Source organism: Solenopsis invicta, chromosome 10 (assembly GCF_016802725.1).
Source record: "Solenopsis invicta isolate M01_SB chromosome 10, UNIL_Sinv_3.0, whole genome shotgun sequence".
NCBI classification, from domain to species: domain Eukaryota; kingdom Metazoa; phylum Arthropoda; class Insecta; order Hymenoptera; family Formicidae; genus Solenopsis; species Solenopsis invicta.
The window spans coordinates 16,420,103-16,446,862 of record NC_052673.1 but is presented as its reverse complement, the minus strand read 5'-3'; the positions used below and the strand labels follow the sequence as shown (position 1 = coordinate 16,446,862).

Genomic DNA, 26,760 nt, shown 5'->3' with positions numbered 1-26,760 from the left:
GACGAACTGTTATTTCTGAAGTGTACTGTAAACACGTGAGGAAATGGAGGTGGTTCGTCGATTGAGGTGCAACCCTCAGTTCAAAAGGGCCGTATATGAGAACCGTTTGACGCCTGTCTCTGCAGCGGCCGTAAATTAACCCTCAGATGTGCAATTCAATTTTCACCTTATCTGAAAGTTATATATGTATGCGGTATTATTACTTCAATCCACAGCTAAATCCTCATAGAGTAAAAAAGGAATTCTTTAATCAAAGAAAAAAATGAATTTTATATAAGTTACTAACTTACACTCGAGATTATATTATTCAATTCTTACGTCCCATTATGCCTCGTTTCTCACTCGAAGCGCCAAAACGAAGAATTCATACTTGTTCGCAATTATATCTCTCCTCGACGCGGCCATGGGGCTAATTATTGACTGCGTTTATACTCATTACTCGTTTAAAACATTACTCAAACCGTCTATCTCTGAAATCTTTTTCATTTGCAAAAGGGAATATCCATCTAGCCCCGTTGGCGTTCCAAGCCCCCCGCGCAACCATCCCTTGCGCTCGCCGCGAATGCATTTGTATCGTGGATATTCGGACCACCGGTAGGTAATGTTCCGAATGGCTGGAAACAAATTAATAGCGCCGAATCGACACATCGCGCTCGTTGTCGTTGATTGATGAGGGACCCGGCCGCGTTAAATAACAAATAACCGACGCTCGTTCGCAGCGCGATGCATTCGGCGCAAGTCGCGCGCCGAGCCGCGGCGCGGCGGGTTTCGAGTTTCGAGTATGGATTCGTACGGCTCTCTTCGCATAGCATAGCTCTGGCTAATGAATTTGGAATCTGGGCTACTCGGCCGCGATTATCGATCACGTGTCAAACTGCCATTTCTGGATCGACGTGGGATTGGGAAACGTCAGCCGATACGAGTTTTTCCTCAGTAGATCAACATTTGAAACTTTATTCATTTTTTAATTGAAAAAACATTCAACTGAATTACGTTTCTTTTAGTGGCGTCTGCAGCGTGCGGTTTCAAGTGCTAAAGATACATTATGAAAATTATTTTTTCCCTAAACTTCTATTTTCCCTCGAAATTTATTTTAAACGTGTATTTTTAAGTATTTACTTTAGGAAAGAAGCATTTAAGTATTTGCTTTAAAAGAAGTGTTAAACGAGAGCAAGGAATCTTTTTCTACTTTTTTTTGTTTAGAATACGTAAAGAGTATTATGTAGGAAATTAGTTTTGCCTGAAAGTTTTAAACTCTTTGCCGTTTTTTGAGATCAAATCTAAATATTTTCAACGCACCGTGTGGTGCGTCGTGGAAGAAGGCGTATCGGGAAGAACAGATTTCCTGTTCGTCGCGGTTCGCCCATAGCGCAACATGCGCCCCTCATCCCGAAGACGTCCTATGTTCCGTGTTTTCCACCATAAACCCACTACCGCCGCAGCGATGCCCGTAGCCGAGCGCCGTAATAATACGTAATATCTTTACTGTTTTAGGCAGCCGCTCGCGTTATTCGGATGCCGCGCGTGCCTCGGAAGTTTAATTTCGAATCGTATTATATCCGGTGCGCGCGCTACAGGCATGAGCTACGGAGCAAGAGAGAACCAAAACGAGAAAGAGAAAGAGGTAGAGGAAGGGAAGTGGAGATCTAAGGGGGTATAAAAGAGAAGGAGACTCCAAGATAGAAGAGCGAAAGGAGAGGCGAGGGGGAGAGGGAGGGGGAGGGGCGAGGAAGGATGCTGAGAGGAAGAGGCAGGGAGGGCGGGGAGGCTGGAGGATTTGCAGTCGGGCAAGCAGTCAAGCGAACAGCCAGCCAGTCGGCCAACCCCCCATCGGAGGGTCGAGAAGCGTAAGGGTGAGCGGGAAGACGGATAGATCTTAGGATCGAAGGGAAAGCAGAAGGAAGACGGAGAGAAAACGAGAAAGAGGGAGAAAGGGAGAGGAACGGCCCAAACTCTGTGCGGACCACGTCTGTGGAAACCGTTGATCGAGAGGGGGCTGGAAAAGGATAAGAGGCTCGGGGGAAGAGGAGAGAAGGCTGAGATGAGGCCGCGACTGCGGCGGTACCGTCGGCGGTGCTGCACATCTCGAGAGCGGGGGATGAGTATGAGCGCGAAGGGATGCACTGTGCGAGAGGTAGGTAGAGAGTAGAGAGCGGGAGAGGAGAAAGACACGGGGAAGAAGATGGCCGCGAGGGGGGAGGGAGCCCTGGAAGTCGCTCGAGAAACTTTGGGAATCGCCGAGGTGTTCTCGGTTTTCACTTACAAGGGGGTTGAATGTTGGCCGCGGCACGCTCGGGTGGACGGAGTTGCCGGCGCGGCGCGGCGGCGGTTGCTTGAGAACTGCCGGATTCTCGAGCGTTATCATCGCGGAACAACAACAATCTGACGATCCTACGCTCGTTTATGGGACTTTGAGGGTGGTTTTGGAAGTGTTTGCGAGTTGTCGCGACGATACGGAAAGGATCAGAGAAGGGTTGCGCGTTTCTCATCCCAGATGTAATCCATTGGATTTCCGAGCAAACTGTGGGCCTGAAAGATTTTTTAGCCTTCTACCGTGTGTAGTAAATTTCATATTTCGATCATTCTACACAAAATGGAATGTTGATCACAACAATCTTCGACGGGCAGAAGTTCTGAGTAAAGAATATAAAAGCGTCCCTCTCTTTGAAGCGAATCGCTTATAATGTACGTCTGATGCATTATTGATTACATTTTATCAGGAAGAGAGAAAAGAGGATTCTTCGTTCTTACTTTGCGATGTAAAAGGGAGCATCGTATAAACTGATGCGGCGAAAACAATAAGAACGCGGATCGAAAACGCGGATGTTGGAATAATGCCGAAGTTCGTGGCGTGTATATAATAGAAGCTTATAGACGGGGAGACGCACGTCGAATCTAACGACATTCTATTAATTATCATACGTTAATGTCCGGGCGTCTCGCGCATGTCGGGAAAACAATACGAGGTACGCGACGTTTATGATAGGCACTGCTAATGATGGCGCAAGAAACGCCAGCGGGTTTAATGCATGCCCTCCCACAGGAATGTTTAACGTAAGAGCGACAAGCAACGCGATTAATGACGATAGTTGAGAAGAGGATGCCGTTATTACGGGAGTTTCTCTTGTACTTGTAACGCTTGAAAACGATATTCCACTGTTGCGTGCTTTGACTGTTATGCGTGCCGAGGCGGCATCATGCAAAGGTGTTATTAATAATTTGTCTTTGGTAAGAGTAAACTCTTGATGTGTTTAGTAAAAACATTTGCGATGAATCTTGTTTAATTTTGCGTATTATTATGTGTAAATATGAAACTAATGATATTAATATAAATATGTAAAAATGAAAACACTGATGATATTTAAAACATGGTCATACAAGTGTACTCGTTATACAGATATTGCTTGTTCTTTTTAGAAAAAAAATTGTATCAGTATAATAAGTGTAATACTTATATTAATGACATATTAGTTACGGTAACACAATAATCGTAGAAATAACAATGTACTATAAAAACAGAAACGCGAAACGTTTGTATATGAAATTTTAACGTAGCCTGTATAAAATTTCATGGATTAGTGTTTTACGTTATTTATTTTATTAGTTAAAAAAACATTTGATAAAAAACACATTTTCTTTTAAAGGAATAAAAAAAATTTGATATAACCGGCAATTTATTTTGAAGTTAATTTACAATAAAAAACAGGTAGTTATAACTGTTATTCCCGAGAGTCGATATTATTCGCGCGCGTATAAGTTATTTTTATTAAAATTTCGGATAATCAATAAAAAATAGAAATGCCCGTTAGGTTGCATATTAAAAATAGTTTATAACGCTAAATAACTTGGTACAATAGAATTTACGAACTGTGTAAAAGCCATACGTTTTATTTATAAAATTATATAATATAGTTATGTAGAATTATATAATAAATTATTCAATAAACAAATGCAACATTTGTTTACAAATAAATGTCTACCAAGATTATTGATTATAATAACCTCACGTGAAAGAACTCTCTACATAATCATGCTAAGTTTGCGGAAGTCTCGCAAAATTATAACGAGAAAGGTGACGGTCAACAACGCGTTACAGCGAATCTCCAACAGGCATGATAAATAGGAGGGTCGAAATCCCAGTTTTATCCTAAGGCAGGCTAATGCAAATGAAAGGATGCATCGCGAACAACAGAGGTAAAATATGCGAAACAGGAAAGTAAACCGTAGAAGTCGCCGCCTTGATTCACTTTACTACCACAAATAATGAATGATGGTATCGAAGAAAGGATTTTTCTTGGCGGAATAAAATTTCAATGATTTTTTTCAACAATATTCAAACTTGAGAACGCGAAAGCGTTTCTATCGTAAATGGCGAAATTTATTTTACATTTCTACTTTATTCTACGGTTTTCTTGGTAAAATTAATGTTCATTGTTACAAGATAAAATAGAATAACTGCGTCGAATATCTTCATTTGCTACAACGTCTTGCGGAAGGATTTCTGCAGACCGTATCGTAACATTTTCGTACGACTTATGTCTTAATTAACGCTCAGTTTCCGAGGTGGTACGATTCCACTAAACGACGGCGGCGCGACCAATCGACTTCTAAAGGACTCAATAAGGAAACCATACGAACACCTCCGCGCAACTCATCCAATCCCTTGAATTGGCGCAATAAAAGTAAAATACGTGGTAAAAGGGCAGAGACGCTAATAGACAATTTGGAAAGTATTCTCGAGGATGACACGCGACAAGACGACATTTGAATAATCCCATGGAGGAGAAAGGGAGAACGACAAAGGATACGAGGGCGAGAAGGGAGGTGGAGGGAAATTGAGGGCGAGAGATGAGGGAGGTAGGCAGGGGGAAAACGCAATATGCCTCGACTGAAAATTGGGCGGCCGGGTTCACATCCCTGGATATGTCTAGCAGATAGTTTGTCCTTGACTGCTTAATTAATTTTACTCCCGCGCTCAGAAACGGACGGGGAATCGTGCTCTACGTACGTCTTGTTTGAAGACCCGACCCATAAATTTGTAGCCCGAGTGCTTCGTGCCGCTGACAACGTAAATTCCGGCTCTCGTGCAAAATTGCGAAATTTGACTTCCGCCGTGACTTCGTGACATGTCTTCGTTTGTACGAGACGCGACTTTGGGCGGCCGAATATTGAGATAATGCAGTGACTACTTTTTCAACACACACACACACATACTGAATATTCGGGACATAATAAATGTGCGCCACACTGTCACTTAGCAAACCGTAAAGAATAGTTACACAAATTAATTGTAACGGATATTTTGACAGTTTTTCCTATATTTAAATTAATCGAATCGAATTATCTGCGTGGGCACTTTTTAGAAATAATATGAATATTATTAAAAAGTGTCAAATCTAATTCGAGACACAGAAAGATTTTAATGCGCGGCTTCATTTTTTTATTGTCTCCAATAAACAGTAGACAGTTTAAACGTTTATGTTATTCGATATTTCTTAACCGGACACTTTATGTATGAGAAACTTCGCTCGAAGGAAGAAAATAAGAAATAATGCATTTTAGTCTTTGTGTAAAAGTTATATTCATACAGACATAAATGGGAAAAACGAGAGTAATATTTATAGAATTATCGGAGTGCCATTTTATTTTTGCAATGGTTTTTCTTATAACGTTTGAGTGATATCGACAGTCGCGTCAAAAACTGTGACGGTATAATTCATCTCAGGAAGCTAAAAGCTTTGCCAATAATAATCGAATTCGATTAAGGTTCTTATCAATTGTGATTGTATAAGCCTCAGTGTATTGTCTTTATTTTCGAACATGTGACGTAATACGGAAATCAATAATTAATTATAACGTAAATCCAAGAAAAAGTACCTTTGAATATTACCTGATTATATATATAGTAAAACCAAACGTTAAATAAAACTATAACAATCAAAAATTTACTTTAATCGATTAATGATAATTAGAATGTGATATAAATTTAAAGTAATTTAGAATTTATTCAATCCAATTCTAATATATTTTTCAAATCTCATTTATTTATTTATTTAAATAAACGGAGTAAAAGTTTTAAATATTTGCCGTCTTCGTGTCCCTATTTTCTCCGAGTTCAGGAATTATTTGTAACGTAGGATCGAAATGATCGTTATATATTTCTGGAAATAAATTCCTAAATGAGAAAATGAGAGAGGCGCCATATATGTGTTTACGGCGAGCAGAGAGAGGTAATCCCGATTATCATGAATAACGCGCGGCGATTACACAAAATCGTCGGCGAAATTGGCTTGTGAATAAGACGCAATCGTCGGTTAATTATTAACGTAATCGCGCCGCAATACGTCGCGCACCGCGTTCCACGTACGTTACTCGCGCGTTTGCTCTCGTAAAACATGCCGTCTGTCGTTACTGCGCCATCCGCTTGACAAAAAGTCCCGCGGAGGATTTACGAACCTGCTCCCTTAAAACCTCCCCTGTCGAACGGCCCGTATTGCGAGCACGGAGGTAGATGGGTGGAAATTATTTACACGCTCCCCCATTGCACAATGGCTCGCCCAATACCAGGTCAGAGTGCATTAACGGTTCGTTCGTTTAAAGCGACCGAGCCGAAACCAATATCGCGGAGAGCGCAACGCTTGCATGCCCGGTACCTATAGCAGCATCGGGCGCTGTAAATCTTCCGATTTGCGCGCGTGAGAAAATTAAGAAGCTATTAATCCGATGGAAACCCGGCACGCACCACCCGATCGATGTGCAGGGTGTAGCGGAAATCGCGCTCGTTCTCTCAATTACGGATCTCCCGTGGAGGTTTGTCTTTTTTTTTCCTTTCGCGGTAAAAAGTATTGTCACAGAATCGTTTAACATCGAAGAGCTCTGACTGTTGTCGACGAATTTGATCTCGTAGTCGCGCAATAAATATGCACACTTTACAATTTAAGTACTAATTTCAATTTCAATTTTAATTGCAATTTTCTAGAATGAAATTCAGAATGAGATTCGTTAGATTTATGCTCTTAATCCCTTGCGAAATAATGTTCCTCTGTCGCGTGACCCAGTTTATTAAAGAACAAATTTCTATAAGACAGCGTAGTGACGTAAATTAAATTAATATTCGCAATTAAAATACTGTATAGCGAAAGATAGGTGTGAATGAAAAATAAACGGAAATAGCCTCGCGGATTACAAATAGATAGCGCAATAAAAGCATTTCACGTGAAAACGGCAATTTGTACCGCAGGTATTATTGAACGACAAAAAAAATTCCGGTGGAACAAAAAACGCATTAAAGTCGTGCCGGGGTACGATAAATATCCGAAATTTCCACATTCGCGACTCGGGGGGAAGTTTCGAGCGATGTTCCGGCATCAATCGCTAAGCAGCAATAAATACGCTCCTTCCAATTTCCGTAAGGAATTCGCTTTCCGACTTTCGCGATGCCGGGCGCTCACGACAGTGCGGATTCATGGATTTCGGATATAGCGGGGGAACGGCGAATGGCCGTTAGCGCGAACTATAAGAACCCAAGACGGGAGTACGAAACCCGGGAGCGCAGGAAGGCTCAAAGCGCCGGAACTCCTGGGTAAGTGTAGTTTCCGGTACCATTACCGGGACGTACCCGCTCCGTTACCCCCGTACGTACGTTTCGTCTCCTTTTTATTCTCCTCGTGAGTTCGTGACTGGTGCGTCGCAAATCTCGGTTGCCAGATTTTGTGCCAACATTTCGGGCTCCATTGCACATTGCAGAATTTTCCAATTGATGCAGTCCCTCGAAGAAAAACGTTAGGTCTACTTGAAAGAAGCGACAATGCAATACGACTCTCGTTCTTCGTCTTTGAAGGTACGTACATTCGCTATTTCTATAAAATCTCCAATCAAAATCTATTTCGCCAATCCGACATTAGCCAGCCAGAGATATTGGCATGCCATTAGTGCAGCGGCGTAAAGTGCATTTCGTTATTTCGCGGTTATTGTATAATAAACACAGCCGGAGGCGAGGAAGAGAAAAACGGGTACGATTTGTGGATGAATGAAGTGGCCCGGGAGGAACAAATTGCCTCAAACGAAATTAGATCGGGTCCGCGCTTTTATTAGAGAGTCGAAATAAAAATGAGGTACGTGCGGGGAAAAGGAAGTCGCAAGGCGCGTACGCGCCAGCCTTGGACCACCGATGCAGCCGGAGCAGCAAACAGTTTCTGAACTGTTTCGAACTGTACCGGACGGGGGAATTTTGTTCCTCCTCTCGCTCCTGCGTTGCCGCGTTCGGCCGAGCCGCTCTTCATCTATGTAATCAACGACCTCGGGGGTGGCTTCTCTCTCTCTCTCTCTCTCTCTCTCTCTCTCTCTGTCCAAGAGAGAGAAAGATGGCAAGAGAAAGAGAGAGCGGCAGCCCAGCTGCTGCAATTTCGTTTCGCTTACATTCGCATTCGGGGCGTGTTCGATCGACATCGGCGAATGCGCTGCGGCCGCCAACACGCCGCCGGAAACGAGATCATCTTATTACTTGAATATTCTTCGCGATACACCCGGTGAATTTTCTACCCCTTTTATCGTTAGCGCGTTTCCGACAAAGGTGGATCGGAGCGAGGAAAGTCTCGGGCGCGTCTGCGAGCGGCGTTCGAGGAGAAAACCTTACCGCGAAGAAAGAGCCTTCGTTTTCCGAATTTATATTCTTCTATTCTAAGTGTAAACGCGGTGAGAACTCGTGCTGATTACTAATCGAGAAAAATTAGATTTTATTATTATTATTACGTATGTATACAGATTATATTTTTATATAAAAATTTTATTATACATTACATATCATATTTTTAGATATATTTTTATGTATATTATTCTATTTTATTTTCATACGCAATTTTGCGCTTTATATACCGCAGCTTTTTATGAAAAATGTTGTTACGTGGTATAAAATTCAAAAACTTTGACACATTTTAACTGATAATTACAAAATTTTTGTAAAATTCTTTTTACACGTCGTTTTTAAAAGACTCTGCTCAAAAGTAATCGCGTTGTAGGACGATACAAGAGCGATCGGTACATAATAATTTTCTTTATGCAAAATATAATCAAGTAATCGTGGGTGACTCTGCACATCGTTTGATCTGCTTTCGTGCTAGCGCGAGGTTCGAAATGGAGCATCGAGCATTACGACATAAGACTTGCTAATGTTGAGCTGAAAGCTCGTTTCGGATTTGAGCGAAACGGAGCCAAAGGGAAGACGTGTGCGAAGGGCACGGATACGTCCGCCGCATACGTCCCATGGTACGATACACCGCGACCGCCGGCGCCGCCGCGCCGAAACGCGATACGCGGCCTGGTCTGCATCCTTTCTCAAAAGGACGACCGCGGCCCTAAGTGATTATGAGCCAGCAGTTCCTATGCGGAGCCTGAGGAGTGGGCTTCAAAGTCTTGCGTCGTAACTTGGTAGGCGCATTTCGCTATTCCTTTCAAATCTCGTATTCCCGGGGAAATGCACGTGCATGTGCAATCGTCTTCGACACTCCTAGACGGGAGTCTCTTGAACGTTGATCTCGAAAATCTATTTCGTTTCCTCGCAATTTTAATTTCTAAATTTATTCGTCGATGTATACGGCTTTCCAGTTTATTTACTAATTTGTGTAATATAATATTTTACATAGATCTTTTGTAAATGCGGATATGAAAATTTAAATGAAATAGAATATTTAATAAAAATCCTCAAAGAGAGAGCGGAGAATTATTTTCATAAAATATAGCGGGAAAAACACGCGAAATGAGCGCGTAAAAACGAGCCGTGCATTTACAGGTTGGCAAAATGTATACCCTTTAAAGCTCCCGGAATAATTGATATCCGCGAATCGCGCGAAACCCTTTTCGGGGATATAACTAATGTCCAGGCTGAGCGTTATAACACGAACGACCGAACACGAACTCAATTTGGAAACGTCCGTGCCCGAGCTTAATTGCTTAGGCGATCACTGAATAACACATGCGTTCCGTCGTTTGGCAACACAATCATGAGGATTAGAGAATAACTCGATACAACTCGCGGAAACGACAGAAATTCCCGGTATTCCTCTTAAAACTCGTCGATAATGACACTTTGGAAAATTAACGTTTCGTTTACGACAGCGGTATTTGCAAACGTATTAAATGCGCAACGGTATGAGCATATCGCGAAGTATTAAACATGATCTGTGTGAAGCTTTGCGAAACAATGTGTCTAGTATATCGGTAGTATACCTCGGTATATCAGAGGATCAACGACCACAGGGGATGCAAGCGCGTGTAAATTTCGGGATCTGTAAATTTAAGCGTAAGTAGAGTTTCGCAACTCCTATGAATCAAAGAATCTCTGGTTTTAAGTACCTGCGAATTCGTTTCTGTGAATCAGTTATAAATTTGGGGATGCGAAACTTCGAGAGATTTCCACGTATGTAATGATCTTGGGGAATCTATGTATTCATAAATTCCGCGGATCTAAAGATTTACGAATTCCGGAATCCGTATCGAGTCCAAGTTTCTGAATTTGTAAATTTAAGAGAGCGGAGTGTGCGGAGAGATCTTGTAAGAGAATACCAGAACTTGCAAATCCAAAAATCTATTGCACGTCCGAAATTTGTGATCAAAGTTAAGGATTTGAAAGTCATGCCATCTATAAATCAAGACACCAATGGATTCGAAGATTGAATTAGAAACTCCTTTGATGAGTTCACTAATTTATTGGCGTAAACATCACATTTGCAATCGTAAATAATAATGAAAAAAAAGATTAGCATCCTATTTTTAGAATTTCAATAATTAAAGAGAGTTCCGGTTTTTCCATTTGTGAATCCATTTGTAAATATCTACGTATTCAGAATTTATATAAACAATAATTCTTGGATCCTTTGATCATGACTGTAGAAAAAGCGAGAGAAATTTCTGTTACGTGTACAAAGGCTTCAAAAATTTTTAAAACCTTTGATTAAATAAATCCTGGGGTTTTTCCCTAAATCTAGCAATTCTCAAACGAAAAAGATATTTCAATTTAACGCATCTATGTATAAAGACGAGATTCGGAATAAAGTTATAACACGAGTATACATATCCGCGCGTTATACGCAATTCTCGATGAATCGTACATTATTTCCGCAACGTCCGCGAAAACAGATATCCCTAAGCGCGATCGTGTTCCACTTTAGTACCGTTGCCGTCTCTCGAGGGGAATTGCCCGCGTTAAGTCTTAACGTCTCGCCGCAAACGAGTGGAGCGTCGGCGCGGCACGTCCGCGTGCCATTTGCTCTTGTCGCGGCAATAACTCGCCGCCGCTGAAATACTTGCGGGAATTTAAAAAAACACGGAGTACACAGGGCGCCGGTTAACTTCCGTAGAAATTATTAAGCGGCGTCTGTATCACCAGCACAAGGAGAATTGTGCCCGAAACGTGCTCTCGGGGTGTAACGATCGCGAACGCGCCAACCTCGCGTGATCGCACGGTCTTCCGTTCTTCTCCCGCGTTTCTTTCCTTCTATTTGTCCACCCTCCGATTCGAATGACCCTCCTCTCCAAAGGATATTGCGTCTCTTTGCAAGAGCGTCCTCGCTCATTCGACTCCTCTCGTTTCTGCTCTTTCTGTCGACCTCCTCGATATCGGCGTAAAATGTCCATGCTGTTCTTTCGTGACACGCAAAAAATGATGGGAATGTGAAAGCAATTTTATTATTCAATATCCATTGGTAATAGCTTGAGACGATTCACTCATAAAAATAATTTTTCCGGGAAAAACATATATGCATTTTTTTACTTATATATAATATAAAGTCAATAATAAAAATGGATATACTCGTTCAATAGTTGAGATTTATTTATAATAAATACCCCGTCATATTTATATTATAAAAATAAATAGACCTATAACTCCAAGAAATATATTAAACCAAAATATTAATACGAAATACCTTAACTAATTAAAAAAATATAAATATATTTTTATATAAATATAGCTTCGAGCCATTATTAATGAAATAGCATTGCAGTGTATCAGATTGTCGTTCCGTCATCATGTTACACTTGTCGATTTATCTGTACACGTATCTATCCGAGCAGCTCGCTCGCTATTTACACTAAACCGTTCCCCGATGTTGGTCGCACCAAGCCACCCTCGAACGACCGCTTTCGACGTCGCTTTCTCCACCCTCTTTTCCGCTTTTGCCCAGAGCGCTCTCTCTCTCCCGATCTCTTCGCCACTTACTGACAATTCTCCGCTCCCTCTTTCGACATACACATTCGCATAGGGAGGCGAGAGGCTGCTATAGCTCTCGCGTCAAGAACTTGTGCCAAAGGCGCAAAAATGAAAGCGCTCACCGCCGGCGAGTCTCGAAGGGACGAAAAAGGCGCGCGTGCCTGCGAACGATAAGGTCTCCCCTTCTTTCTCGATCTGTGAATCTCCTCGCTCAGCCGTGATAAAAGTGGACCACGTGCACGAGACTCAATTTGAAGAAATACTACTTTTTTCTCTGCCTCTCTCCACTGAGGATCAATGATGACTCAACATCACCGAGGCGACATTGGTTAGCGATCTTATTAACTCCGCGGTCCGACTCGGCGTATACATTTTACGGGGAATATTTTTTTATTATTTATTTACAAAATTTTCTTTTTCCCAAAATCTAAATCAAGTGTACTTCCCCTTTATTTTAGATTTAGCGCACAACAATGCACGTGTCGGTTGTCCCGCGCGTCGCGCCGCTCGTTGCTCTACTCTACTGACTGCCCCGCGCCGCGCCATTATTGCTCTACTCTACTGACCGCCCCGCGTCGCGCCATTATCGCTTTACTCTACTGACCGTCCCGCACGTCGCGCCGCTCGTCACTCTATTCTACTGGCCGCCCCGCGTCGCGCCGCTCGTCGCTCTACTCTACTGACCGTCCCGCGCGTCGCGCCGCTCATCACTCTATTCCACTGGTCGCCCCGCGTCGCGCCACTCGTCGCTCTACTCTACTGACCATCCCGCGCGTCGCGCCGCTCGTCACTCTATTCTACTGGCCGCCCCGCGCCGCGCCGCTCGTCGCTCTACTCTACTGACCGTCCCGCGCGTCGCGCCGCTCATCACTCTATTCCACTGGCCGCCCCGCGCCGCGCCGCTCATCGCTCTACTCTACTGACCGTCCCGCGCGTCGCGCCGTTCGTCATTTTATTCCACTGGCCGCCCCGCGCCGCGCCATTGTCGCTCTGCTCTACTGATCACCCCGCGCGTCGCGCCGCTCGTCGCTCTATTCCACTGGCCGCTCCGCGCAGCGCCGCTGTCACTCTACTCTACTAACCGTCCCGATGTAACATTCGCAAGACAGAATCGTCCCATTTAGAGCACAGTCTTGCTTTTCACACAATTCAGTCTTTATTGTTTAGTCACTTTAAGCATTCAAATGTTGCAAAGAACGCCCGGAAAAAAAAACAATTGTATAAAATTCTATATTGCAAAATCCCAGCAAGTACAAAATTACAGTTATATAAATATTAGTTGGAATTTTCAAGTCAACAATGTAACTATTATATAAACTCACTCGTTATAATTGTTCATAATTATGTACATTAATTACGTATAAACTTGTACAGTTGACACTTTTATAGTTGCCACCACTATAACTTTTTTTTAAGTGCATTTTAATTTTTAATAAAAAAACATAGAAAAAAATTTTTTTTATGTGCAAAATCGCGTAATCCATTCATTGCATTCATGCGAGACGCAAAGATAACTCACAGGCACGGGTTCTCGTACGAAACGTCAAATCCCAGTGGTACGTCCGTTTAAAGCAGAAACGCGTAATAGCATATGTACTCATTAGCTCTTTTAATGGCATCCCGTCGTATTTCATACAGCTCGCGTGTATTTTGCTGTATCCCGAAAGTTCCAAGTCGCCCTCGCAAAAGTTACAAGTCATATGGGAAAAAAACTCCGCAAAGCTAAAATGTTCCTCGCCTTGTTTTCCGCCGCATGGCGCATCATAAAGCATACTGTTATACCGCCTCGAACTTTTAATTCGCCGTCGCCCGAATAGAATCGCAGCGCATAGCGATCTGTAAATCCATGCGAATACATTTGATCGAATTTGTTGTCCAACTTTGTACACGATTTGAGTTTGTAAAAATTTAAATCCGTAATACAGTATTTATTAACTTTAACGTATCATATATAAGATGTTCTAAAATTCGCAAATTAAAATGCTATAACAAAAGTTCTCCAAAAATTAAATTAAATAGTTTGTACATTTTTATTTCAAGCATTAATTTTTTTAAATATAAGGGCTTAAAGCTGGTCAAAGATTATGTTTAGACAGTTACTTGCCATGTGATCACTATTGGTATTGCTTACGACTCACGGACATGTTTAAACGTAATATGTGATTGACTTTAAACTTTAAGTTTTTATATTTAAAACAATGTATTGTTTAAAATTTACAAATAACTATTCTGCTTAATTTTATAAAAATTTTCTTGATATTAGTATTGTGATTTGCAAATTTTGAGACACTCAGTACAATACGCAAAGGCGATACGTATTGAAATACTGCGTTAAAATTTTCCGAGAAATTATTTTAGATTTGCCTTGCTTTATTTTATGCGCACTTAAATTGTCTCATTAATATGATTCATGATCAAGAAATGATCGTTGTATATATCTATTCATTGTTCCACCAGTATATATTTTACCCGCAGCTTACTCATCTGTCAATAACATTTTCCAGAAACGAATAAAGCCATGGTACCCGTGAACTATAATTATCGCTAATGGTTGAATTGATAAATTATCCATCAGTGTGCGCTCTAGTCACAAACGTCAATTATTGCAGCAATATAATTACAATAATCATGGATTATTATGACGGATAGGAATCTTTGAATTTATGGACATATGATATATTTTTATAAACCTAACGTTCTATAAATTTATTATAACAATGTGTACGCAAGATAATGCACCTAAATGTACGATATGTATTGTTAGAGTGAATTTTTCATTTACGCGGAACCCCTGTTCCGAACTGCCACCACTTGCGGTGTACACCAACGCAAAATAATAGCAACAATTAACGTCTGCATAAACGCCGCATGCCTGATGATTGACCGACGTCGCGTAATGACACCCTCGGCTCAGAACGGTAATATCAGGCGCGCTCAGCTCCGGGGCGTGGTGACAAATGATCCACGAGGAGCGGCTCATTTACCACCCGTCTCTCGCAGGGAGCGACGTTATTTTTATTTATTCGCGGCTACAGCGTCGCGAGGAGATTCTATCCTCCTTAACTCGTCGCGCCCGCGCTCGATGGGGTGCCCGTACGCGGAGGTACGCGCGAGCTTTTCCATTCTTTAAATCCTTCGGGAGCCGCGGCGAATGCCGTGGCGTTTCCCCGGGGAACTCTTTGGCGCCAGCGGAATGGCTTTAATACCAGCCGCGAAAAGGGAGTCCCCTTCACCCGACGACTGTGCCACCTTACATGTCACCCTCCTACCCTCCTCCCTCCCTCCCTCCCTCCCTCCCTCCCTCCCTACCGGCGCCATCCGTTGCCTCTTTCAACTCTTCTTTCTTGCGCCGTTGTGCTTACGGGTTCCATCGGCACTCGTTAAAGCACCGAACACAATGGGGATCGCGTGGAGATAAGGGATGGATCGATGACTCCCGCGCCCGTCCAAAGAAGACAGTCACGTGGCAAGACATGTTTGTTAACGCGACCATTTGAGATAAGGCTCCTCGTTGTTTAATTTCTTGTTTAACTTTGTTAACTCAACTACTGCAGTTAGACTTGATAATACGGTAATGTTATGGGGTCTGGCTGCCCCGAATAACCAAACCGAGCTTTTAAGTTTCGCGTTAATGTGATTAGGAAGCGAATTCTATTCTCCTGCTGTTCGCCTTTATGGATAAGAAAAAGATGGTTTCAGCTTAATAGCTTAACGGGGATTTCGAGGTTTCGATGCGTACGACCGTATCATACGACCGTATCAAGTGACTTAAATGCAAATCCACGTGGCTTTAAAATGGAAACGAGAGAAGTCCATCAGGTGGTTCACAGTTTTTTTTTCTGCAATTTCCAAGAATAACGGATTATGTCGTTTCACTTTTGCTGCTGAAATGAGGTTGATGGTTCTCCACTTATTCAAACTGTTCCCGTCTTATCCGTCGATGCGACGTTAAGTTCAGTGTTTAGTATCATTATTATTTCGTTTTTTTTTTCCATTATCTTCTTGAATAATATATTTACAATCGACGCAACAAATGATAATCTCATTGCTCACGCAGCTTAATTGCTTTGTCTCTCTATCTCTAATGTAAATGATAGAAGAGATTGTTTATACGCCGGGGGGCGTGCTGCGCGCTGTCAAAATCCGTGCGTCAAAGGGTTAAATCCTCCCTTATACCTTCGCTCGAAGTGGCAATTTTCGAGAGTGTGCTGCTAGGAAAAGCCAATGCGGGGGCTTCATTTCGGGAGAGGTATCTACGGCACAAAAATAGCCGGGTGGTGCACCGCTGACCCTCATTCTCTCGTCGGCGATCGGAATCAAAGCTACAAAAGCTGCAGTGATATATTCGCTGGTCGACCGCAAAGCCGATTCCGGCAAATCATACGTATACCGCATATATACGTGATCGCGCCACGTGTGCGCGACCTACGTCCGTGTACGTGTCCATGCGTGCCTGGGTGTGCGTGCACATATGTGCATCCGCGGTTCTTGGCTAAAGCCGCACACATACGCAAATATACGAGCACGCGAGAGGAAGCTCCATCAGGCAACGATGCCATCGCGTTCGTGGCATTACCTTAGTCCCAATTTGCATCGCTGCTCTTGGTCCACAATTATCGATACGTTGTTCGCTTATGTCAACTGATTGTTTGCTCATCCATACAAAGAGACAGACACAGAGAGGGAGGGAGAGAGAGAGGGCGGAACAGAAACTCGCGTCCTGCTTTTGATACCAAGCGTTGTATAATTGGGAATTTGTTATGTATCTTGCGATCCGGATACGAATGCACAGCAAGATTATCGTTTCCCTTCTCGCGCAATATATTACAGCGTACCTATAGCGTAACACAAACTATGTTCATTCTCCTGGAAATTTAATTTCGCGAGAATTTCCTAATCGCATGCAACGTAGTATCGATCGTGTCGGCGACAGACTAGAATAAAATTGAAATTTTTTTCATGAAATAGGCGCCATATTTTTATAAAGTTATCTTCGCAAGATTGAGGAATCTTTCTTTCTCCTGAAATTATTTTCGTTCCACTGAAACGGACAAAATATTTAAACGTATATACTTCACCTGACGATTTCTATTATCGTTTTGAAATTTAAATAAATAAGAAGAAATGATGGATTTAATAACATTTATAAATTAGTTAATTGAGATTTCCATAATAACGCCGCACTAATAGATGGAATTGCGATCGGCTTTTACGCTACATACGCAAACATAAATATGCGCGGTTGTGTAAAACAATTCCACGCATAGTGGCGATATTATCACAGTAAAACAGTTAATATGCTGAGCGATAAATACGAGGTCGAGATTATAGAAATATATATTATAGGCTAGTTACATAATACCGTGACTGTACACAACACATATTTGAAACAATATTTTATGGTATTATACGTGCGTATGTAGTATTTTTCAACCTATTAGGATGGCAAAAGTTGTTAAAATGTTAATCTTGTTTAAATATATGTATATATATATTTTTTACGTAAACCAGGAGCAATAATTATTTTGTAAAATATGTAAGATACGTAAAATTGTATCATTTTGCTAACATGCCCTCTTTACATTTTTTTTCTATTCATAAAATATTTCTTGAGTACATATAGAATATAATTTTAAATAAATAAACTAAAGTTATTAACGATATTCAAAAGAAAATCGTTATTTACTATAGTCAAACAAGCTTCGAGATACCTCGAATGACATCTACCATGTTCCAGTTCAAGTACAACTCAGTGGATCAAGCAGTTGAGTTACTTTACTGGTAAACTTTAAATAACGAATTACAGAATAAATAATACATATGTAATATAAAGACATTTATTTAACTGTTGTTACATAAAAGAATTGGATAACAAAATTAAAAATTGCAAGATTAGTCGGTATTGATGAATACATACTCAAGCAAAATCGTTTACCTCCTGCAGCATGAATAAATAATATTACTATCAGTCGAGAATATTGCGATAGTAGATAAATTTATAAATAAAATGTTACATTATTACATACGGCCGAATTCGTGTCACAAGGTCCCACCATCGATAAATATGCATCTGCAATTTCCACGTGCTGGAAAACACACGTGCATCCCGCGTTTAAGTCGGTCGATTCACTCATTCGCCCTCATCTTAATTAAAAAGAAATGACAGACGTTAAATGAGAAACATTCGACAACTCTCCGTGCCAACTTCGTGCGCAAGACACGAGTCGACGGTTTATAGATCTCGCGAATGTGTCTGACAATGAGCTTAAGGAACTAGCTGACGGTGCAGCTGCATACGCATTGGCGCATAAGCGTTCACCCGCTAAGATAATTTCCGTAATTTGCCCGTTGGATCGACGAAAGGTTAATTAACCCGAACTTCCCGAACTGGAGTCAGCGAACTCCCGGGAGATCGGTCGATTTGATACCTTGACATACGATTAATTAATCACGCGCTAATTAACTCGAGAGTGATTAACTGCCTGGGATTCTTTTTTTTTCATACAGATTTTACCGAGAACAGCCAAGTTTATCGCATGCGTTGTATCCTCTCTTTTATAAATCACTCTCGGTATTCCCGCTGCGCGCGGAGATGAATATGAAGAGTCACGCGTGAATACATTAAAAACGTTTCGTACTGTAGACGCGATCGTCAGCGACGATAAAAACTTTGTTAACGGAAATATAATCTCGATGATAATTGCCACGGTGAATTTTTCACGTGCAACTAGACGCAAATTCCTCGCTCGACGGTATCATAATTGCGCGATGTTAAACTAACTCGTGTAATACGACAGGAAGAGAATTACATAACATGTTTCTGGCAAAATTCCGCGCTGATAAAAATATTCCAGAAATTTAACTAAACATTTATTTTAACTTTATAAATAAAATACGATCGAAAGAATTAATGATTGCGCTGATGTAAAAAAAAAGGGGAAAATTGTAACACTTGCTTTCCTCTACTATAACGTTTACGATCGCACGGTCTTTTTTTTTTATGTTTCTGAGAAACGATCAACATGGATGAAATATTTGCTACGGTGACCGTTACGGCATAAAAAGCGCATAAATTGTCCTAACGACTTGCGAGCGCGTGAATGTAAATTATTTAAGGACTTAATGAAAGCACCAAGCGAAGAATTAAACTTTTCATGTTGTCATTCGGTGAATGTAATTTCCTTTTTCGGAAGTTGCATCGAGCGTACATGAGAACAATACAAATGGCCCTAGGTGCACGGATCAATATGTGCAAATATTGGTAAATTGCATGCTTAAACAGTTTGATTTGTTGTTCCATAATTTAAGGTCATTACAAGGCACATAATTATGAAACACGATGGACTTGGGGCGATTAAATTAAGGTTAACGTAATTAAACCCGTCTGCCATCACACCGACTTAATCTCTTGATTATCGTGGGACTTTCAGAAATAAATTAGATCATTTGTTCTAATAAGAATGCTTCGATAAAACAGTTAATAAAAATAACTTGCTGTAGGAATGCCATTTTTTACCATTAAGTCTGTCACAAAAAGACCTTATACAAATTTATGTATAACACGTCACTTAAGATTTAATATATTTAACAGCGTTACTTATTTAATAATAAAAAAATCATTTCATATTTGTAAAAATAAAAAAAAAATAAAGTGTGCATCAGCAAAGTTTTCATAATGATTCAAAAATTTTAACTACTCCACTACTCCGTGAAAAAACTCACGCAGAAACTTCTCCTCGCGACTGCAACCGTTTTGAGCGCGACGAAACATTTTGATGCAATACTTGAAACGTACAAGATACAAAAGTTGTGAAGCAGCAAACTTGGGCAATTAAATTTCTCGCTCTCAAGCGCGCTATAAGAAATTATCTTGCGGTTGGACGACCATAAAGAGCAGACTCCACTTAGCATGCCCGCAGTTTCCAAGCAATATTTGCTGTGGCAAAACTGCAAATTTTAATTTGCGAGAAACGAATCTAACGGTATAAGCATAAGATTTCTGTTTCCGCAGCTTTGATGATGAAAAGGCAGCACTCTAGAGTGATTTATATATATAATTCCTTTATAATTTATTCGTCCATAAGTAATTGCAAAACAAGCCCGAGCGAGAAAAAAAATACTTGTTATTTATCTCGCGCATGATGAGTTCTCTCCCTGTGGAAAAAAAAATAATACATCCAAATATATTTTACATATCGAACGGACGTTTTGCGAAAACATTCTAAGAAACTTTCGCGGAAGACTGAACTCGAATTATTTATCGGATCTTCGTTCGCAGCGCAGTACTTCGCAACGCGCTGCAATATTCACTCATGCGATTCCTTCTTCCGACGACGAGTAGAAACTTCATGTATTACTGCTTTAACATGAACAATATTTGAGCGATATTTTACTAACATTTCTGTTGGATGTATCGAATTCACGCCGATTCGAATTACAAGTATCTACTCTCGTCGATACTTTTTCTTCCCTCACGACTTTCTTACGTTCCTTCCGCAGTCACATTTGAAGCTCGTTACTTCGCGTGTAATCAGCTATGCCACTTTTATCGCCCTTCTCTTGATAGGGTGACACGTGTGCACACGTCGTTTACAACGCTGTAATATTTTACATAAATGACGCTTAACGATCTCATCATAAACGGTCTCTTTATCGGTCTCTTAGCTTAATAAGATCCTCGAAAGAGAAAAAGTGTTTCATACAGATTTCGCGATGATATCGGAAGCTTAAATTATACGTATATATACGTGAAATCCGATATGCGTGTGTAGAAACGCGCGCTGCGCACGGTTAGTGTAACACAGTTATTACTGACGTGTAGTTACCTGCACGGCTTTAGTTGCTTTTCAATATGCGGGTACATGTTGTCCGTGTACACGGATTTTGTAATACACGTGAGACCCTGTAGTCGTGTCAGATTACGGCTGGCAAAAACGGGAGAGATATCCAATAATAAAAACGTACATCGCGTACACGTCGGTTAAGTAACTCAGTTTAACGAGCGGGCTGAATCCTTTGACCGCTATACCAAATAATTCAGATTTTTTTATGCATGAAAGTTTGTTTAATATGAAACATGTGTATACGGGAAAAAAAACAATCATTGAAAGTATACAAATTTCTGCTTCATCTATGGATTTTTTAGTGAATTACACGCATGACTTTTTTATCGTGAAATTCGCTCCCTCCAGCGATTTCTGTTACAGTAAACTAGTATCCGATTCTGAATATGCCTTTTCAAAGTAATAAAAGTGAAGTTTTGTTTGAAGTAGCTCGAGATCACTTGAACAACTACTAATTTATTCTGCCATTCAATCTTGCGTAAAAGTTACTACAATCAGCGTTATCGTTATTTTCCTTGTTTACACAAAAGTGATTATTCAGATAAATTAGAGAGTTATGTAAGAGCATACGCGGGAATTAGAGACTTACAATGTACGCGCGTATCTTTGTTGTGGAGAGAAAAAGATAACGGGACACTTGAACTAATAACAAGAATATTCCGGACCGATGTGAAAGCACGGGAAACGCGAGAGAGCAAAAGTGCGATAGCGTCTATCGCGTCACAGATTCACATGCGTTCAGATAAAGCGACGCCTCTTTGACCCGCCCATTAAAAAACTATCGTCGGTAAGACGAGAACGCGGGACTTGGTGTCGGGAAAGCTCTCGCATTTACGTCTCGCCGTCGCATCAAAGAAAGCCTCCGCCACGGCTGCGTCCCCCGTGAATAACGTTCGTTATTCGTCCCGGAAGTGAGTTTATTACATTGTGAGCGGGCACTACGAGGTTTTACAACTAGGTACCGGCAGGATATAAAACGTCGTTGGCATACAAAGTGCAAAAACGTAACCAGGTAGGAAATCCTTTCTCGCGTACGTTTGACGTACAGTCCTCCTTCAACTTTCTTATCTTCATTTATCTAACACCTTCGCGTAGCTGAAACTGAAGCTACCCTTGCCGCTGTGAAGAAATGAGAATAATGGATCCTATCGCTTAGGTGTTCTTCAGCAAATCGATTTCTAAGCAAAAATTTAATTACTTGTCACTTATCAACAAAATTGCCAATCTCGTTCAATAATCTTTCCATTGTATCAAAATGCCAATTCAAATTCTCGATATGACCTAGCTCGAATTTCAGTGAAAATTTACGATTAAATTTATTTTAAAAGTAAATTTAAAATTACATTTTTGTTTAAATCAAAATTACATTTTATTGATTTTATTTTACTCGAGTGGGATTCATTTAAAAATAACTCACTCCTCTAAATTTTAAAACGTTATGTAACGTTTTTAAAATAGATGTTTGATTAGTTATATTATCAACTGAAATTATATCAAGAATGGGTCACTATAAATTTCTTAGAAAACTGCCCCGGTGTTGATTTCTTCTTTTAAAATACTCGGCACGTAAGCTTGATCGATATCTCGCTACGCTGTAATTACCATTACCGTAACGCCATGATTAAAAAAGTAAACTGCTCGGAGCAAAGCAAGAAATTTTTTACGATAACATTCATTGTTTTTAGATCGATCTTTACATCGAATAACAAAGAGACAAGATAAATGAATAAGTATAAAGTCTCTCAGAAAATGCAAAAATATCGATTACGCTTTTTGTAATCTTTAGATAGATCATGCGAATAAATTTTAAGATATTTTGCACCAAGTTTTGTTGCATTTATTTTTATATATAAATTTTTGATCGGCAGTATTCGGCGACATAATATGGATCTAAATTAATCAAAATCCATTGTAATTGTTAGTCAGTTATTGAAATAATAATAATAATTCTAAACGATATTTCAAAATTTTAGATTTTTTTATGTGTTTGAAAATGACGTATTATATTTCATAAAACATCATGAATTATTGAGAGTTTTTGATTTCATTCCAAATAGATTTATAATTGAGTTAATGCCTCTTTTAATATAATACATGCGGAAGAAACAGAAAGCAACTTGAACTTGACTTAAAATAATGTTTTAAGAATGTTTTATAAAAACAGCAATACAATTTTACGCATCAACGTCGATTTTGCGACAGATCTCCTGCGATTCAAAATCTGTTTGCGGGAAGACGGACGATGCGCCATAATAACATTTGGTTTCGCATCACAGCGCGCGTTCGACGGCTGTATTATAATACATAGAAAATACATGATGTGTATTATATTGCATACAGAGAATTCGCGGCGAGACGAGAGCGCAATCGCGTGACTAGGCGCAGACAGGGGTGAGGAAACATTATTGAGCACGTGCACATAAATGTTTCTGAACAGGCTCGTATTTTACTTCATTCCGCACGATAAGAACCTTCCACCGCCGTGATCCGAACAACTCATTTCTGACAACCCATTCATCGTTTTCCACGGCACGTAACCTACTATCCACGATTGCGCACCACTTTCAGACGCAGTCGGAACAGATAGAAAACGGGGGTACACACATTTTCTATTCCATTATACGTTTTCTATTATTCTACTTATCGTAGATATCTCCAAGCATTATTAAAAATTTTGCAAGTCTGTAATTTCCGGTCGCGTTTGAAGCATATTATAACGGTTATTCCATCACTGTAGTATTCTCTTTCAACTTTTATATGCAGAATTTTTCAATTTAATGTAATATTTAATGTATCGTAATATAATCCAATGTAGCAATGTATCTTTTCCTTCGTCACATGTATATATTGCATAAAGAATTTTAATTGCCTTCACTCACTCAGGTGTCCGTATTATTCCATATTAAGAAGTTTAAAATAAATTGATAAAATATAAATCGTATCCGTTATTCAATTTTGTTCACAGTTAAGAGTGTTTACAGATGTAGCCATTAAAGATATAAAATTATCTTAAAATTATCGCGCTACTCTTCTTGATTACAAGAACTCGAAAATAAATGAAGAGAGTCGAGCGCTGTTTTAATATTGAAACAACTCTCGCGATAACTCTTAAAACGCAGTCACTGAAAATTAAAAAGTTTACAAAAAAAACGTCAATAGATAAAGAAATGTTAGGCAACAGATTTTCTAATATGCTACTGTACCGGAAATATCTCACAATAACGTATCGAACGTGTCTAAGGTTTGTTTAAGGTGGCAGTTCCTCGCGCCTTCAAGGAAAGATACAGAAATGAGATTTTATTTCCCTCAACATTTCCTGAGCCATTTCCTGAGCGTGCTTCTGCTGCTCGTCGCTTTGGCGTGCGCCACAGAAGCCAGCAGCCTCCGAGCGAGGCGCTCTGTTTGGAATGATATCGGAAACACATTGAACAACATCGGGCAGACAATCAAGGATACCATGAAAACCGGGATCGACTCTCTGTTTTATCGGCATTCGACCAACGAGTCTGAAACGACCCAGCCGACCTTGGAACTGGAACGGAACGGAACGAAACGGCCGACACAGTTAGAAGGGGATGGTCGAAATGTCATAAATGCTCCTATCAGATGCCCACCTAATCATGTATTAGTAAAAGATCGATGTCGGATAGAAAGTCGTCGACGATAAGATCATGTTTCAAGAAATATGGGAGAATTTTTCACATTTCCATTTATCAACAGTTCTTAAATCTTGTTAAATTTTCTAAAGTATTAAGATAACCATTTTTAAGGGTTTAACTATTTTTAAGCTAGGGTTCATAAAAATGTTATTTTTTTCATGTACACTGAGAAAAACAAATGTTAAAGTGACTAAAATTTTCAACTTGATTAAATTTCTTCAATTGAAGTATTTATGCATTTAAATTAAATATATAAATGTTCAAATAAAAGTTCAAATATTTTATGTATTTGAATTAAATACATAAATATTTGAACTGGATAAAATTAATCGTATTAAAAGTTTTAGTTAAGTAAAAGTTAACATTCATGAGTCATAATTTATTTACATAGTCCAGAAAATATTTATCTATTCAGATCGCATAGAGCTGAGAAAATTTAATTACTCGCAGTAAGCGCCATGACTTGGCAATCGTAGTTCATCTGTCATTAAGGCCTTTAGTGTACTCAAGGAATAAGATATAACTATTTCAGACTATAGCGCTATGATATACTTATCGTGACATGTTAAATAGTAACATAATTATACTTTATGATGTTATGTGTCAGTTTACGTCAGAAATGTGTCAGTAATTAAACAATTATCCATTATGTGTAATGCTTTGCTAAACTTACAGCACAGGTACTTCGTAGTGTGCTAGTATTCTTATCAGGTAAATCACGATGTCGACATCAGTCTTGAGTAATAGCGTAATTATATACTTCATAAGCGTGGTAATATTATCCACTAACACTGACACAAATTAGTAATTAATTTTTTAACTACCGGGTGGAGGAGGAGGAGGAGGAGGAGGGAAAGAGGCAAATGATATTTGCTGTTTAACTACTACACTCGCGGGACTTAATTCATTAGTATGTTTATTGCCGTTCCGTAATTAAAAATTGTTTCCATATTGTTTATACATTTTTTCGCTTTCCGCTCACGTCCGCGTATATAAATAGCGTATAAAGTTGAGCAAAATCTCACTGCAGCTGTTTAGCGCTTTCTTTTACGATCTCCGGGCGATATTTCGCACCCGAGGCCCGCACTAAGTACCCGTTCGATTTCTAAATTACACCTGTCACGAATATGAAACGAGAGTTACAGAGTACGCGATAGATCGGACGGTATAATAATGACGCGGCGATACATATCGAATTCTCTTTTAATGACTGTATCGCGTGTAAACTGTAAAAACGCGATCGAGGAGGTAGATAAGCGCATACATTTGTAGGATTAATATATCGTTTACTTCGGCGCCGAGCGCAAAGCGCCGCTGCGCTATTGTTTCCCTTATCCGCCGCATATTTCCTCAATTATCAATTACCAATTATTGTGCTCATGACACGGCCTTCCACGCGCACGAGAAGTCACACACTCGTGACTGACGTCTATTCACATTTATTAAACAATTAACAGTTCATTCGCGTGTCTTTACGTTCGTGAATAAAGATCAATCGATACGCAGAACATTAAATAGTAATGTTCTTAATCGTATGTGTATAAAATATAAATGTTTGCTCTAACCGTTTGGGGACGAATTTCCTAGTCAATTGTGTTACTCACGCAACATAACAATCTTCAGTCTCATTTATTATTTATATTGTAAATATTTGTCTTTTAAAATTCTTTCAATTGTAGTAAAAAGTAATTGCATCAATCTGAATAGATCTACATTATTAGAATCTCGGATATTTATGCTTCTTTTCTTATCGAAGCGTTTCTTTCTTATCGAGATCGATAGACACGAATATTTCATGATAGGTCCAGCGTTGTCTTTCAGACATCAGATCGCTCTCGTTACGTTACCGGAATGTTATTTTATCGTTCATTTCACCGGTTTTCCCGACTTCTCCGTAAAACGTACTTCTGTGAAGACAGGGCTCGTTTGGAATGACTGATTCAATTCGCGCTCTACCACTACGGTTTCTTACACAACAAAGGGCTCTCGTGCTCGGTGGCGCTTTCGACTCGCCGCGTCGCCGTGCGATATACCGGCGTGTTGAGGGACTCCA

General features: G+C 40.1%; 1 protein-coding gene across 7 annotated transcripts in view; it reads left to right on the top strand.

The window, feature by feature from the left end:
- The window catches only part of LOC105197815, a 232,580-nt gene extending 207,976 nt beyond the window's left edge, over nucleotides 1-24,604 (top strand). For 5 of the 7 annotated variants that reach the window (XM_039454620.1, XM_039454621.1, XM_039454618.1 and 2 more), the window contains one exon: nucleotides 24,290-24,604. In XM_039454620.1, the coding sequence (XP_039310554.1) occupies nucleotides 24,290-24,459 (170 nt within the window). In that variant the 3' untranslated portion in view covers nucleotides 24,460-24,604. Of the gene's footprint in view, nucleotides 1-1,494; nucleotides 5,931-24,289 lie in introns of those variants that run through there. The other 2 variants (XR_003268332.2, XM_011164369.3) reach the window with 2 other exon arrangements.
- The last annotated feature ends 2,156 nt before the right edge of the window (nucleotides 24,605-26,760 follow it).